Here is a 14,864-nt window from a genome sequence, read left to right as displayed (position 1 = left end):
CATTACACGTTAAAAAAAAAAACACCAAAAATGACAGAAATCTTTCCCTTTGTTAGTAAACGCGATAACTTTTGCGCAAACCAATCAAAATACGCTTTTTGCGATTTTTTTTACCAATCATAGGTAGCATAAAACAAATTGGCCGAAAATTTAAAAAAATTTTGGTTTTTACATTTTTTTTTGGGGGAATTTCATATAAAAAAATGTGAAAAATATTGTTATTTTTGCAAAATGTACGCTCTTTTTTTGTTTATAGCGCAAAAAGTAAAAATCGCACGGGTGATCAAATACCACCAAAAGAAAGCTCTGTTTGTGGGAAAAAAAGGACGCCAAATTTGTTTAGATACAGCGTCGCATGACCGCGCAATTGTCTGTTAAATTCACGCAGTGCCGAATCGCAAAATACCCTCTGGTCGTTTAGCAGGAAAATCCTCTGGGGCTTAAGTGGTTAAAGCAAATGTACCTGTTCAGGCATGCAAAAATTATTTCTGTACATGTAAAATTCTAATTGGTTTTCAGTTTACAGATTTTTGCGATGTTGAACTCTTCTGGGAATTTCACTGGCTGTCAGCCACAGACCATTAACGCCTTCATACCCATCTTCTTGAGCTTCATCTTCTTCATTGGCTTTGTGATGAACTGCATCAGTTTATGGATATTTTGGTTCAAGGTAAAGCAATGGAACTCAACAGTGATTCTGCAGTTCAATCTGGCCGTCTCTGATGCCATCATCACCCCAGCAGCTCCTCTAATCATTATCTACTCCCTCACTGACCACTGGACCTTTGGATTGTTCCTCTGCCAGTTTAAGGTCTTCTTGCTCAGCACACACATGTATGGAAGCATCTACTTCCTCACCATAATCAGTATCCACCGATATTTCTCTGTTGCTTACACCGTTAAAAGATCAGCCCTGACCAGAAAACCATTTATTAAAAAACTTTGTCTCTTCATTTGGGGTTGTCTACTATGCCAAGGTATTCCATTTTTCTTTGTCCTTAAAACTTCTGAAGTCCATGGGGTTACAAAATGTCTCAGTATTCATCAAACCGAACAAGCAATTTTATTTTTCGTCTGGAACTGGACCATCCTCCTCACTGGTCTCCTCATTCCTTTTTCCATAACATTGGTGTGCTACACCCTACTGAGTCGATACATCCTCAAAGTCGACCCAATGAACACACACAGCAAAGTTATGGTGTTTAAGTCAGTGCAGACGATCTTTGTCTCCCTAATAATATTCATTATCTGCTATATTCCTGTCCACATTACCAGGACCATGGGTGTCACCGTCACATTGTTTTTTTCAGATTTGTGTTCTTTGTTGGAAAATGTTGAAGTTGCCTACTATATCACTTGGATGATGTCAGGAACAAATTGTTGTCTGGATCCCATATTATACTGTTATGCTTCAGACAGATTTAAAAGCACATTCACAAGCTGGTGTACTTTTCTACAAAAACGTGAGGAGGACATCACAGACTATGCTCATGGTAAACCAGTTGAGGCTCCATCAGATAGTAACCATCCTCTTCCTCTTCCAACTATGAGCACCACTGAGACAGGATTGTAAGGGTCAGTTGAATGGGAAAAATGAGCACTGGTTTGAAGATCAAGTCCAGTCAAAACTAATAACTCTGTAGACTAAATCAACTACGGTCCTCAATCATTCAAGGAGCAAATTGCGCTTTTCCACTGCATGGAACCGAGCGGTTCGGCTCGCTTTTGTGCTTTTCCACTGCTGGTACCGCATGGTACGGTGTAGGAACGGTTCGGTACGGTATGGCGGCGCTTTTCCACTGCATGGAACCGAACGGTACAGCTCTCTAAAACAGTACCACCTTGATTGTGGTTCCAAGAGGTACAATACCGGTACCATATCCCACAATCCTTTGCATGCAGTCACTACTAGCCACTGATTGGTCAGAGAATCGTTGTTATCCCACCCACTTAACTTTAGTACTACTTTAGTGGAAAAGCAAACCATACCAAACCGCACCGAACCGTTCCAATACCGTACCATGCGGTACCAGCAGTCAGTGGCGTAGTGTTGGTTGTCAGCACCCGGGGCAAGGCAAGTAATTTGCGCCCCCTAACCCGCGGGATTTTAGCACTCGAGTCTCTTCCACTAGATTAGTTAAAGAAACCCTTACCCCCTAAGCACATGTATTATTGTTATGAAAATACTGATGTAATTAAAGTAAAATGCATCTAAATACAAGTTTGAATGACCAGCGTGCTCCCTTTCAATGCAGAATGACCAGCGTGCCCCCTTTCAATGCAGAATGACCAGCGTGCCCCCTTTCAATGCAGACAGACCAGCGTGTCCCCTTTCAATGCAGACAGACCAGCGTGCCCCCCTTCAATTCAGAGAGACTTACCTGCAGCAGCGGCTTCTCCTCAGTTCCCCGCATCTCCTCGAGTCCTCCCTCCTCCTCCTCGGCCAATGGAATGCGTTTGCCTTTCGGCCAATCAGGAAGTGGGTCTCGGACCCTCTTCCTGATTGGCCAGGAGGAGGATCCGTGTGACAATAGCGAATTTCCATTCGCTAATGTCACACAAATGGGTGGGCTAGGGTGCACTGCTCTGCTTTTGAAGCCTATTAGAGCCTCTGGCTCTAATCAGGTGATTAAAAAAAAAACCCACTCTGTGACAGCGCCAGGCTGCTGACTCACTCGCTGCTAAACTGACTGAGCAGTGAGGAGAGGCGGCATAGGCGGTGCTTGGCTTGCAACGCCACCCACCCTACACCAATGGACAGGTGAGGCAAAGTCCAGCCCCGCCCGACCTTTTTCAGCCATAGGGCGCCCGCGCTGGACATCTCCCTGCCTAAAGATGGAGGCAGCCGAAGAGAGTGTGTGAACTGTGTATGTCAGAGTTAGACAGAGTAACACTGTGGATGCGCCCCCCCCAGATGTTGCGCCCGGTGCGGCCGGCCCCCCCTGCACCCCCCACGCTACCTCACTGCCAGCAGTGGAAAAGCAAGCAGGGCCGAGTAGAGCGGAGCCGGTACTTGCAGTGGAAAAGTGACAAGCCTTATTTTGAACCAGAAAATCTTGGTATCTCCATCTGCATATGGATTTTGGGGCAGTGCCTTTATTGAGCTTTACTGACCATAAATCAGTGTCTGGCTATAGAAAAATGGCTATAAAAAAATGCAACTGCCATCCGAGGCCATTTTTTTTAAAATATTTGAAATCAAAACTTAGTTTCTAATTTTGGATAAGGTATGGCTAGAACCTCTGTCAGTGATAAGCAATCCAAAATGTTATAGTTGTCACTGAAACAGGGGAAGAATATATATCCTCTTAAGTGGACACCTATTTTAGAGACAACTATCCCTTACTTTAAAAAGTACTCTTCTTACTGCCAGTTTTGACTATGGAAGTGGAAGTGGAGGAAAATCTCTCCAATGGCACACAGGTGGCATGAAAAAAAGCCTTACAGGAGTTTTAAGCCTCCTCTAAAAGTTTTGGATTTAGATACACTTTACCTCTGCTGTCAACTTGCATGATATAGAAAGGAGATAGGACCCAGCACATGTTTTAAGGAAAAACAGATTTTCCTATTACAAGGAAAAGAGATAACAGATACCCTCATTGCCGCGGCGCCCTGAGCGGAAGTTCTCCTCTCCCCCTCCCTCCCTGCAATCTTCTTCTGACACGTCCCAGAAGATTGCCAGCCAATCAAGACGCGCAGCGCGACTCGCGCATGCGCAGTGGTTACCCGGCTGTGAAGCCGCAAACTGTCACAGCCGGGTGCCCACAGCAGTGATGCCGGCGCCGAGGGAGAGGATCGAGGCTTTGGGCGGCCGCATCGCTGGACCGTTGGACAGGTGAGTGAAATGGCTGGAACTCCGCTTAACAAGATGGTCTAAGTTACCCTGATAAATGCATCATTTGTACAGAATGCAACAGGAAGAAGTGGAATATGCAGTTGAAAAATTACACTTAGTTCAACTGACTCGTAACATGGATCTGAACTCAAAAAGTAAAGTTTTGCTATGTTATAGGGAACATCTAATAGGGTTAACTGTGTCTACGCAGTATTGTGAAAATGTGCATTTTATTTTATTGTATTGTGGGAAATAACATATAATTTCTTATTTCTAAGAGTGCCTCCTGTGTCTACCAGTCTCGTGGCTTTGTGAAATAAGGCATTCCTGCCTCTGACTGCTAGTCCCAGGAAATTTTCTTAATAATATTTGGTGCTCACTGTTCTCCATGTTGGAGGCTCTACCAAGAGGAAGCAAAGTCCTCCTTCTACCATTATGGCTGCCAACATGCAGTGAAACAGTGAAGAACAAAGCAATCTTTGTGATGTAGGAGCTCTGAACCTTAAGCCCATGTATTTCAATGGAAGAAGTGGTTTGTGGTTCTAGGGGCTGCTCACCAGCAATTGTGGGGTCTTGCTAGACCCCAAGAGGGGTTCGTCAAAGTTTTGAAAGGATAGGAGTGTCACACCAGCACGTACAAACTTTTAAAAGATTTTTATTTTGGAACAATTTTGTGGGCTCAGCCCTCCCCCTTCAGGCACTTGGATTGGAAAGGCTCACATCTCACAGATATATCCGTTCCAATCGAAGTGCCTGCATCATCCTGTTTTTAGCCCTGATGAAGGGGGAGTGCTGAGCCCCAGAAACGCGTTGACTTTCCCAAAATGATATTTTAAAAGTTTGTACACCTTTTCAAAACTTCAACAATGAAGAACAAGGCATTGTAAGTCGGTACTGGGGAAAGATCACCTGCAGAGACCGCAGGCAATACTGGGGAACAACAATAAAAAGAAAGGGCGCACCGACCTAGTGCATTACCACTAAAAACATTTATTAAAATATTAAAAAGTATATTTTATACTCACAAAACAGGTGTGTATGTACACACATCAACTTGATATACATATGATCTCCAAGGTAGCCAAGGCACTGCGCGATGCTGGATGGCATGCAGTGTACCCCATGAAACTGTTGTGGCTAAGCAGACGCGTTTCGGGGGCAAACCCCCTTCCTTAGAGCCAAGAATTGCTGACTGGGGACCAGTCCTTTTCCCACTGCCTGTCTTTTTCAGGGACACAGCTTTCAGAGTTAATTCATTTTTTAAATGTGTAAATAGTAAGCATGTATGTAAGTATTGTATATGTATGTACAGTATATAAGCAACAAGAACATAAGAATGTACTGGTAAGATGGCTGAAAATGAAATGTGATCATCGGCCACAGGAATTAGTACAAGACTCAACAAGAAACTTTATGGAAAGGAGCACTAGACAGAAAAAGAGTCAAGACACAACAATTACCTTACTGTAAAAAGCAAAAGGCTGGAATCCTTTTCATAGACAGCTTGGATTTTACAATCTGACAAGAACATACCTGATTAATACTGCTGGAAAGTGTGCCTCTGTATCATAATATAAGTGTATATCAGACTTTGAAGAGATTGTGAAATAATGTGCATTATATTAATAATATGTATGATAAATAAATAGACATCCAGTGTTTTGCATTCATGTTTATGCAGTGCTTACTCCCGTAGGAGCCGCTGGAAATCTGCCCAGGTTCTTTCCCAGTAGATTGCCCTGCACCCAGGCACACATTCACAGTCACTCTTTGGCTCACTAACAAAGTCTTTTGTTGTTTTTTTAAATTATTTTTGGAGTAACTGAGATAGGGTTAAGGGAGCTAAGTGGGATACTCCAAAAGTGGAGTAAAATGATGGCTACAGCACAGTGATAATCAGGGGGCACTGATCATCAGTGTCCAAATTATCAGTGCAGCCCCAACAGTGCCCATCAGTGCTGCCTGACCTTCTAGGCTGCATGCTCCGATAAGGGTCTGGTATTAATTTTAGGGGTTCCACTTAAAATTTATACCAGACCCAAGGGTAGTACCCGGACCTCCATACCCTTTTTATGGCCTATAACTTACATATAGGTCTTTAAAATCGGGACTTTTGATTTTTCAAATTCGGGTCCCATAGAATATAAAGGGGTTCACTGTTTGGGTCAGAACTTTTTCTCTGTTTGGAAGTTCTGGTGCGAACTGAACAGGGGGGTGTTCGGCCCATCTCTATTCTCAAGCTTGGACTTAATTACCACATGCATTTATTTATTTATTTCCCTTTGTGAATTGATTTTAATGCCTTTTTATGCGGTATTTAACAAGCATTTTTTAACAAGTGTTTGCGCTAAGTACCGAATACGAGCAATATGTAAATTAATTGTACATGCAAATTAATTTACATTTTCATTATCGCATGCGTTAGGGGCTTATGTGACTGTCATAGCTTAACTTGCTATAAGCAAGCATTTTACTGAATGAAACTGATTCAGTTTGCTTTGTTGTGATTAGCTGTGATTGGTCAAAGCTAATCATATGGTACAGATGAGCTGTGATTGGCCCTGTATGTACCATGTGATCGCATGGACCAATCACAGCTGGTACACAATTGTACACAATGGATGACATAAAGGAAGCCATCTTTTGTGTACAACTGTCATGTCACCTGCAGTGATTGTCACGGAGGTCACATGGTACTGGCAGTGAGCCGGTGTACTGCTGATTGTTTCAACTTCCCGAAAGTTTCAACCATCACGTCACTTCCGCCGCGAGTACGAGACTGCCAATAAGACTTCCAATGCAATGCCCTCGCCGCGCCATGCACAGTGGAGAACACTGTGCACGAGAGTTGGATTTGTCTGTTGCGCCCGCCATTTGGAGCTTATTTATATATATATATATATATATATATATATATATATATATATATATATATATATATGTATATATATATATATATATATAAAAAAAGGAGCTTATATATATTTATATATATTGTGGGAGATTAGCTCGGTGGTAGGCGTGGATGACCCCTTGGGGGCGTTCGTTACACAGGGAGATAGCCGAGAAGTGGTTGATAACAACAGTGTAATGTTTTATTCTTGCAAGATCTCTTCACAAAAGTGCAAGCTCCAAAAACAGCATAATTCAAAATAAACATAAATAAAATAAATCCTTTACACTGTGGGCGGCTACCTTCTCACATACCGGAACCTATCTATGGAGTCTGTCTCCAACCTACTGTTGGAGCAAACTTTGCAGATCCTACAGCAGACACTCAATAGTCCATTTATTTTCTTCCACATAGAAATAGTTCAAGACCTCACCTTGAGTAGTCTTCAGTCTTAATAAATTTCCCCTTCACACAGGAAATGTCCATTGGTTTCTTTTCACCTAGAAACGATCCAAGACCTCACTTCGAGTAGTCTTCATTCTTGTTACCCTCCTCAGCCACATCGCTTCAGGAGGTCTTCCCCATGCTCACACAGCTTTCAGGGGGCACACATCTGACTGTCCTCCTCTCCCCATGCCCACACAGCGGCAGGAGGCAGCAATCCTTAGACTTCCTCTGGACAAATTATAGAGGCCTTCATTTCCTCATTATGAACAGATGAAGTCTGTTCAACGTCCTCCTGGCTAGCTCTGCAGCCGACACCCTATAGTAATTGGTGAATTTTCTAAACCAGGTGGAAATGTATCTCCTGTCTGTGACTACATCCACAGATTTACCCGACTTCCTGTCACATACCCCCCCCCCTCTTGTTTCAACCCTAGGGTTGGGACACAGATTTCCAGACACGCATGTGTCAGGCACTTCTTTTGACTCCCACTGATAAGCCTCCTAGTATCTTCAAGCTTCAAGATGAAACTGTTTCTGTCATCTTCATTGACAGATTTCTCATAAATGTCAGACAACTTGTCCCTCATCTCATATACACATTCTTCAACTGCATTTTTGGCATCATTTTGCTCTTTCTCAGGTTTGTCCTGCATAACCGTCTGTCCTATCCACCATGGAGGACCGTGATCCATAGGCAACTCAATTGTGCTAGTCTTAATGTCTTCAACATTCTTAAGACGCCTCTCTCTGCAATCAACAAATGATTTCCACAACACTTTGAGAACCTCTGCTTCACTAGGCTTTGATCCAAGTAGGGACTCTTGACGTCCCTCTGTGACTTGAGTTGCCTCTCCATACAGCTGTACACAATCATTGACTCTTTGTTTCTTGAGCTTAGCTTGCTCTAAGATGCTGTGCAGAGGGCCTTCCATTTGCGACAACAGGCAGTCACACATTTCTTTAAAGTGACCCCTGTTCCTTTTTCCAGAGACATCATCAACTTTCCTTCCACCAACACATGGGTCAAAGGCAACAACACAGTCTATTACAGGTTTCTTCAATGCACTTTCTGCTGAACTATTTGACTGCTCAAGGTCACCTGGTTCCTTTTCTTTATCTGAACTCCACATGGAATGTATCTCAAGATCACGATCAAACTTCTGCCACCTGTCTTTCACCAGTTCCATTTTGGAAATATTCCCTGAAAGGCACTTATTCATTTGCTTCACGTTTTCACCAACAGCCTTAGTGTTCTCCACTAGGTGGTGTTTGCTTTTTTCTCCCAGCTTTATATCCCTTGCTTTAGTTTTCTCCGCTTTAGTTTTCTCCACTCGGTTTTCAGCCTGAACTGAGAAATCATCACATTTCTTACACAGCTCCTTTGTTTGCTGAAGCTCTAATGATACATTTTCCAATGCTTGAAGTTTTTGAAGGAACTGTTTATTCCAGAGGGGGTGATTCAAGCAACATGTCATCAAATTTCTGATGCTCACTCAGGACAGACCCCAAAACACTGATCCTTTTATAAACTGCATCAGGCACACTATCCCCTCTTTGGGACAGATCCTCTGTTGCCTGTAATTCCTCTTCAAGTTCCTGCAACGGAATCTTCATCTCTTCTACTTGCTGTTCTAAGGCTCGCTTAGACTTTTCTAGCTCCTGAACGCTTTTCCCAACATCATCCTTGGAGCTGACCAAATCTTCCATTTCTTTACACAGCTGCTTGTTAACTCTTTCTAGTTCAACCTTACACTCTAGAGCTTCCTCCAAAGAGCGAGCCAAGAACAGGGTTTTGCTCTCTTTATCACGCGCCTCCGCTTCTGCACGGTCGCGTTCTTCTGCATATTTTGCAGACACAGTCTTCTCCTCACCAAGCATCTGATCCAACTTCTTTTTCACATTTTCAACATTTTCTAATGCACCAACGCTTTCTTCCATTCGTTTTTTCACATCCGCTATCTGAGCTTGCAATGTTGCGACTTGCTCTGATAGGTTTTTCTTTGCTTCCTCCTCCTCTTTTAATGGTTCCAGGAAGCCATTTTTCTCATCTTCCATTTGTTTGAGCTTTGTGCTAAAACTCAGGCTTTGACACCTCTCTTCCTGTAAGAGTTCCTGCGTGTCTTGCAGCTGCAATTCCAAGATAGAAAAATCTTTGGCAATTTCTCTAGATTTGCTGTCTGCTTGAGAAAGCTGATTTGTGACATTGTCCAACTCAACCTGCAGTTGGTTTGCCTTCTCTGACAGCTTAGCACACAATCGGTTACCTTCTGACACCTTGACTTGCGATTCCTGCAGCTGTGCCTCTACTTTTTTTCTCTTGTTTTCAGAATCTCCTTTTCCCTGCATAAGAGCTTTCACCTCATTGGCTAGCTTCTGGGAATGAGACTGTAATTCTGCCACACAGGCTTCTTTCTCCTTTAGCTGCTGCTGGAAACGTTGGGCTTCATCTTTCCAACTTTCACAGTCTGCACGTAATTCATCTACCACATTGCTCAAAGTGGTGAGCTCATACACAGTACTCAGTAATTTAGCCTCTCTCTCACTTTTCTCCTTGTCACTGAGAGACAATGTCGTTTTCAGAGAGACATTCTGTTCCTGCACCCCCTGCAGGTCTATTTTGGTAGCTTCCAAAGACTGAAGACTTTTTTCCAGCTGATTACGCAACTCCAACATTTCACACATACTTTGCTTCTGCAAAGTCTGAATTTCAATTTCCTTTTCCATGAGGATGGTATCTTTCTCCATTATAGTCTCTCTGCGTTTTTGCAACTCGGAAAAAAGAAGAGCAGTGGATTCTTCCCACTGTAACACCTGAGCCTGCAAGTTTCTATGCTCCAACCTAAGCAACTCCAGGGTGTGTTCCTTTTCTTCCATTTTCCGTTGCAAGGCATCCCGCTCAGCCCTGCACACATACTCGGTTTCCTCCAAACCGATGACCTCCATTGGCTGCTGGCGTCTGTTTCCAGCCTGCCATGCTCTCTAGGTGAGCCTTTTGTTGAGCTGCAAAGCTCCGCTGAAAATCCGCATTTGCCTCAGTGTTGCTAGGGACAACAACCTTTCTCTTTAGCAGATTCTGTTCAGGCATGGATGGGGCTCGTTCAGACAGTAGCATCCCCTCCATCCATAGAATCCAGTCTCTCATTTCAGCTATCTTTGCATCTTTCAGGCGTTTTGATCGCCCCATCTTCAATAACTCCACAATAAATTTTCACAGTCCAGCAAAAAATTTTGAGACCACTGTCTCTTTAAAACTTAGTAGTTTTTCTCTCTCTTGCAGGATCTCCTTTCCTGCAGACACAGTTTGTGCAGTCTCATGCACCAGACACAACAAAGTCCATCAAAAATTTTGAGACCACTGTTTTTAAAACACGTTTTTTTCTCTTTCAGGATCTTCTCTCCTGCACACATAGATTGTACAATCTCATGCACCAGACAAAGTTCACAGGACAGATGAACTTCTTTGCAGGGATCTCTGCTTCTGCCCAATGCATACCTCCACCATATGTGGGAGATTAGCTCGGTGGTAGGCGTGGATGACCCCTTGGGCGGGTTCGTTACACAGGGAGATAGCCGAGAAGTGGTTGAAAACAAACAGTGTAAGGTTTTATTCTTGCAAGATCTCTTCACACAAGTGCAAGCTCCAAAAACAGCATAATTCAAAATAAACATAAATAAAATAAATCCTTGCTACTGTGGGCGGCTACCTTCTCACATACCGGAACCTATCTACCTATCACTCAATAGTCCATTTATTTTCTTCCACATAGAAATAGTTCAAGACCTCACCTTGAGTAGTCTTCAGTCTTAATTAATTTCCCCTTCACACAGGAAATGTCCATTGGTTTCTTTTCACCTAGAAACGATCCAAGATCTCACTTCGAGTAGTCTTTACACTTGTTACCCTCCTCAGCCACATCGCTTCAGTAGGTCTTCCCCATGCTCACACAGCTTTCAGGGGGCACACCTCTGACTGTCCTCCTCTCCCCATGCCCACACAGCGGCAGGAGGCAGCAATCCTTAGACTTCCTCTGGACAAATTATAGAGGCCTTCATTTCCTCATTCTGAACAGCTGAAGTCTGTTCAACGTCCTCCTGGCTAGCTCTGCAGCCGACACCCTATAGTAATTGGTGAATTTTCTAAACCAGGTGGAAATGTATCTCCTGTCTATGACTACATCCACAGATTTACCTGACTTCCTGTCACAATATATATATATATATATATATATATATATATATATATATAAAGGATTTACAAAAATAAACACTACTATGTATATATATTGTAAGAATATTTAATAATAATATCTCGCGCTTGTACTTCATTATGTCAGAATATTTATACTGCCCTGAATATAGCAGTGTATTTATTTATGGTTAATAAGCAAAGATCTGTGTGGAAGGAGAATCTCCACTTATGCCATAAATCAATTTGTCGTGAATTCTTTTTAATTGAATAATTTCTTTTTAAAAGCATATACCAATCTTAGTGAGTACAGTCTACAGCATGGAATATATATAAAAATATTTATTCACCAGACATGTAATCACGATATATGATCAAACAAGAAATGACACAAAAAGATAACTCTGCATTGATTGTTTGAAGTTAGTATTTTTTCTGTAATGTGATGTTTAGCTCAATAATGAAAGTGAAACTGAAACAAAGTGAAAGTAAAACAAAAGCAAGATTACCATTTCTCCAGGTAAAGCACAAACCATAGGTGTTCTATATAAACAGACCATAATTGTCTGCGAATCACACGGCCAAAAGTCATTCCACTGCAGATGGAGTGAGAATAAGCCATGTAAAACGGAAGACTTAAAATTGCAAATAATGCACTAAATCTGATATTAATAAAAATGTATAAAAACAAAAATCAGCTTTTTAGAGAAAAATCTACTATGGTTCATACGGCTGGGATTGTAATATTATTACACTATAAATATGCAATATAAAACACATAAGGAAGGAAATAAACAATTGTGAATAAAATCAAATAATATAGCAAGGCATATTTACCACACTTAAGATGGCCGCTAGCTTCAAATGGTCGTTACCAAAGTCTTAAGATGGATGCCAGTGAGAGAGGAGTTTCGTTTGGCGTCCCTCAAAGTTTCAGATGAATGATGTGGATCAAGATGGAGTATGTCTGGATGAGTAGATCGAGGAATGTAGTAGTGTGTGTGTGATGTAAGTGTAAGGTGTGTTGTCCGTAGTTTAATGTAATGTCTCTCTCATCTGGGTTGGTCTTTTATATGGTATGAACAAAGAGCTATAAAAATTACCATAAGTAAAACCCAGAGGGATGAAACATTATCCCCATTGGCCGGGCTATTCTATACCTAAACTGGTGAGGTCAGAGACACACTTCTTTTGATAATTAACCCAATACTTGGTATAATAAAATTAAAGGATGATTTCTCTATATGTAAGAGTAATCACAAAACACAACATAAAAAACTTTGTCCAGACTCCCAGTACATACATAAAATGTCCATCTGTATCTCCATCATTCTCTGGCAATTATTGGATCTGGTAAACCATTTCAATAATAATTATTTTTAATACAATATAATATTTTTATATGGGAATATCTCAACTATCCCAAAACTGCATTTGGTATTTCGTCTATAGAGGGCAGTATCGTACCGTTCATTAAATTCAGTGTATTTAGACTCATTATAAGATATTCTTATCTGATGATCTTTGACCTCTGGCTAGTGAAAGTCCATTACTTATTTGACCATGCCAAAGGCTGTCAGACATCTAGTCTAGGTTTGGAAGAATTTATGATACCTCTGAACACTTAGCCTAGTTTAAAGCAATTCTTATATAAACACTCCTACCGCATACCTTAAAATGAAGTAATTAGTATTCACTCTAGTCTTAAGTCTAAGTAAGATTACTACTGTAAGAATATAAACCCAAAATGTGATATAAAATTCCTAAATATATATGTATATGCCTTACATAATATAATGACATAATTATGGCTAATATCTTCTCACACATAATGATGTACCTTTAAAAACGTATATATTTCATCTTTAAATGTCGAGTATACTGGGGTATTGTCCATTGTTAAATACTTATAGTGAGACTGGCACTACCATCCCCTTAACATCTGGTATAGCGTTAGGCTAACTGAGTCTTATCTGATAGAGATGTCAATGTATCACCTTATTTATGATTTTAAAAGAAATACAAAGATCTCTGTTGAAACCATACACCCTTTGTAAACTTGTAAGAGACATTTTGTCTAACAAGTACATATATGAACCTTCTTTGACCTTAAAAACAAGATGGAAGCCATGCTGTACTTTTCAGCATCATAAGATATGAATATACATGGCTTTTAACCCTCCTCTTATGTTAGAATTCCGTTACTATCCATGATGTTAGGGTCAGTTTTGACCCGTGTTTTAAATCAGCCATAAAATACCCTCTGAATAATTATTTATCATCAAATTTGTTTCTTACCTCTTGGTTACCTTGTTAGGCTTCTTTATCCTTGAAAAGATTGGTTTTAATATTTTTGGTGTGACCCCTAGACCTTTCTTTTGATAGCATACCTCTCATTGTCAAATTTAAAAAATGGTAAAATAAAGTCAGCAACTCTGAAATGAATTTGTCCTATGTTTCTTCACTTTATTTAGAGAAGCAGACAAGCAGGAAAAGAGATAGGCCCCTCCCTAACTACAGCTCACAGGGTTGAGAGGGGATTGGCTGTCACTGTTACTAAGCAGAGAGAGTGTTTATGATTTCAGTTTTGGAACTTATTAGTGTCCTAAAATCCTATATTATAACTGGGTCAGAATTGACCCTAACATCATGAACGTCTTAATTTTCACCACAGTATTTTATAATTTAGTGAAAAGGATTATTTTTCTATTACAATGTTTAAATAGAGGTTCCTGACAAAGTAAAAAAATCTTGATGCAATAAACAAATTTATGTGATACTTATAGACATTCAAAACCTGAAAACTGGTCAGTTTTGACCCTAACACAAGAGGAGGGTTAAAATCATTTTTCTTTTTACCTATTATTATTTTAATCAACCCCCAATAATCCCGACAATATATATATATATATATATATATATATTGTAAGGGATTAGCTCGGTGGCGGGTGTGGATGACCCCTTTGGGGGTGCGTTTTCACAGAGAGATAGCCGAGCAGAGGTTGAAAACAAGACTGATTTATTCATGCAATTTACTTCACACAATTGCAAGCGTCAAAACAGCCAAAATAAAATAAAAGACAAAATAAATCCTTGCCTCTGTGGGCGGCTACCTTCTCACGCTGGAACCTACCTAAGAAGTCTTTCCAACCTACTGTTGGGCCGACACTGCTGATCCTACAGCAGACACTCAAATGTCCATTTGTTTGCTTTTCACACAGCACAAACATTGTCCATTGAACATGTCCCTTTGTTTTCTTTCACACAGCACATGTTCATTTATAACAGGATCCTTTACTCTTCAGATTCTTCATATTGAACACAGTTCATTTAACAGGTCCCTTTACTCTTCACACTCTTCACATGGAACACTTTGTCTTCTCACCTTTGAGACGTCTTCACTCGTGGTTACCCTCCTTAGCTTCACATCGCTGTAGGGGGTCTTCTCCCATGCTCACCAGCTTGTCGGGAGGCACACATCCGACTGTCCCCCTCTCCCAGCC

General features: G+C 41.1%; 1 protein-coding gene across 1 annotated transcript in view; it reads left to right on the top strand.

The window, feature by feature from the left end:
- Nucleotides 1–522: 522 nt before the first annotated feature.
- Nucleotides 523–14,864, top strand: part of LOC309559838 (uncharacterized protein) — a gene marked incomplete at its 3' end in the record, with an annotated part of 78,964 nt that continues 64,622 nt past the window's right edge. Inside the window, exon 1 of the mRNA XM_082263271.1 lies at nt 523–1,569. Coding sequence (XP_082119397.1) covers nt 536–1,569 — 1,034 coding nt within the window. The 5' untranslated portion in view covers nt 523–535. The remainder of the gene's footprint in view (nt 1,570–14,864) is intronic.

The sequence above is a fragment of the Pelophylax lessonae genome, assembly GCF_965119305.1.
Source record: "Pelophylax lessonae genome assembly, chromosome: 7".
Taxonomy (NCBI): Eukaryota; Metazoa; Chordata; class Amphibia; order Anura; family Ranidae; genus Pelophylax; species Pelophylax lessonae.
This window is presented reverse-complemented; position numbering and strand designations above follow the sequence as displayed.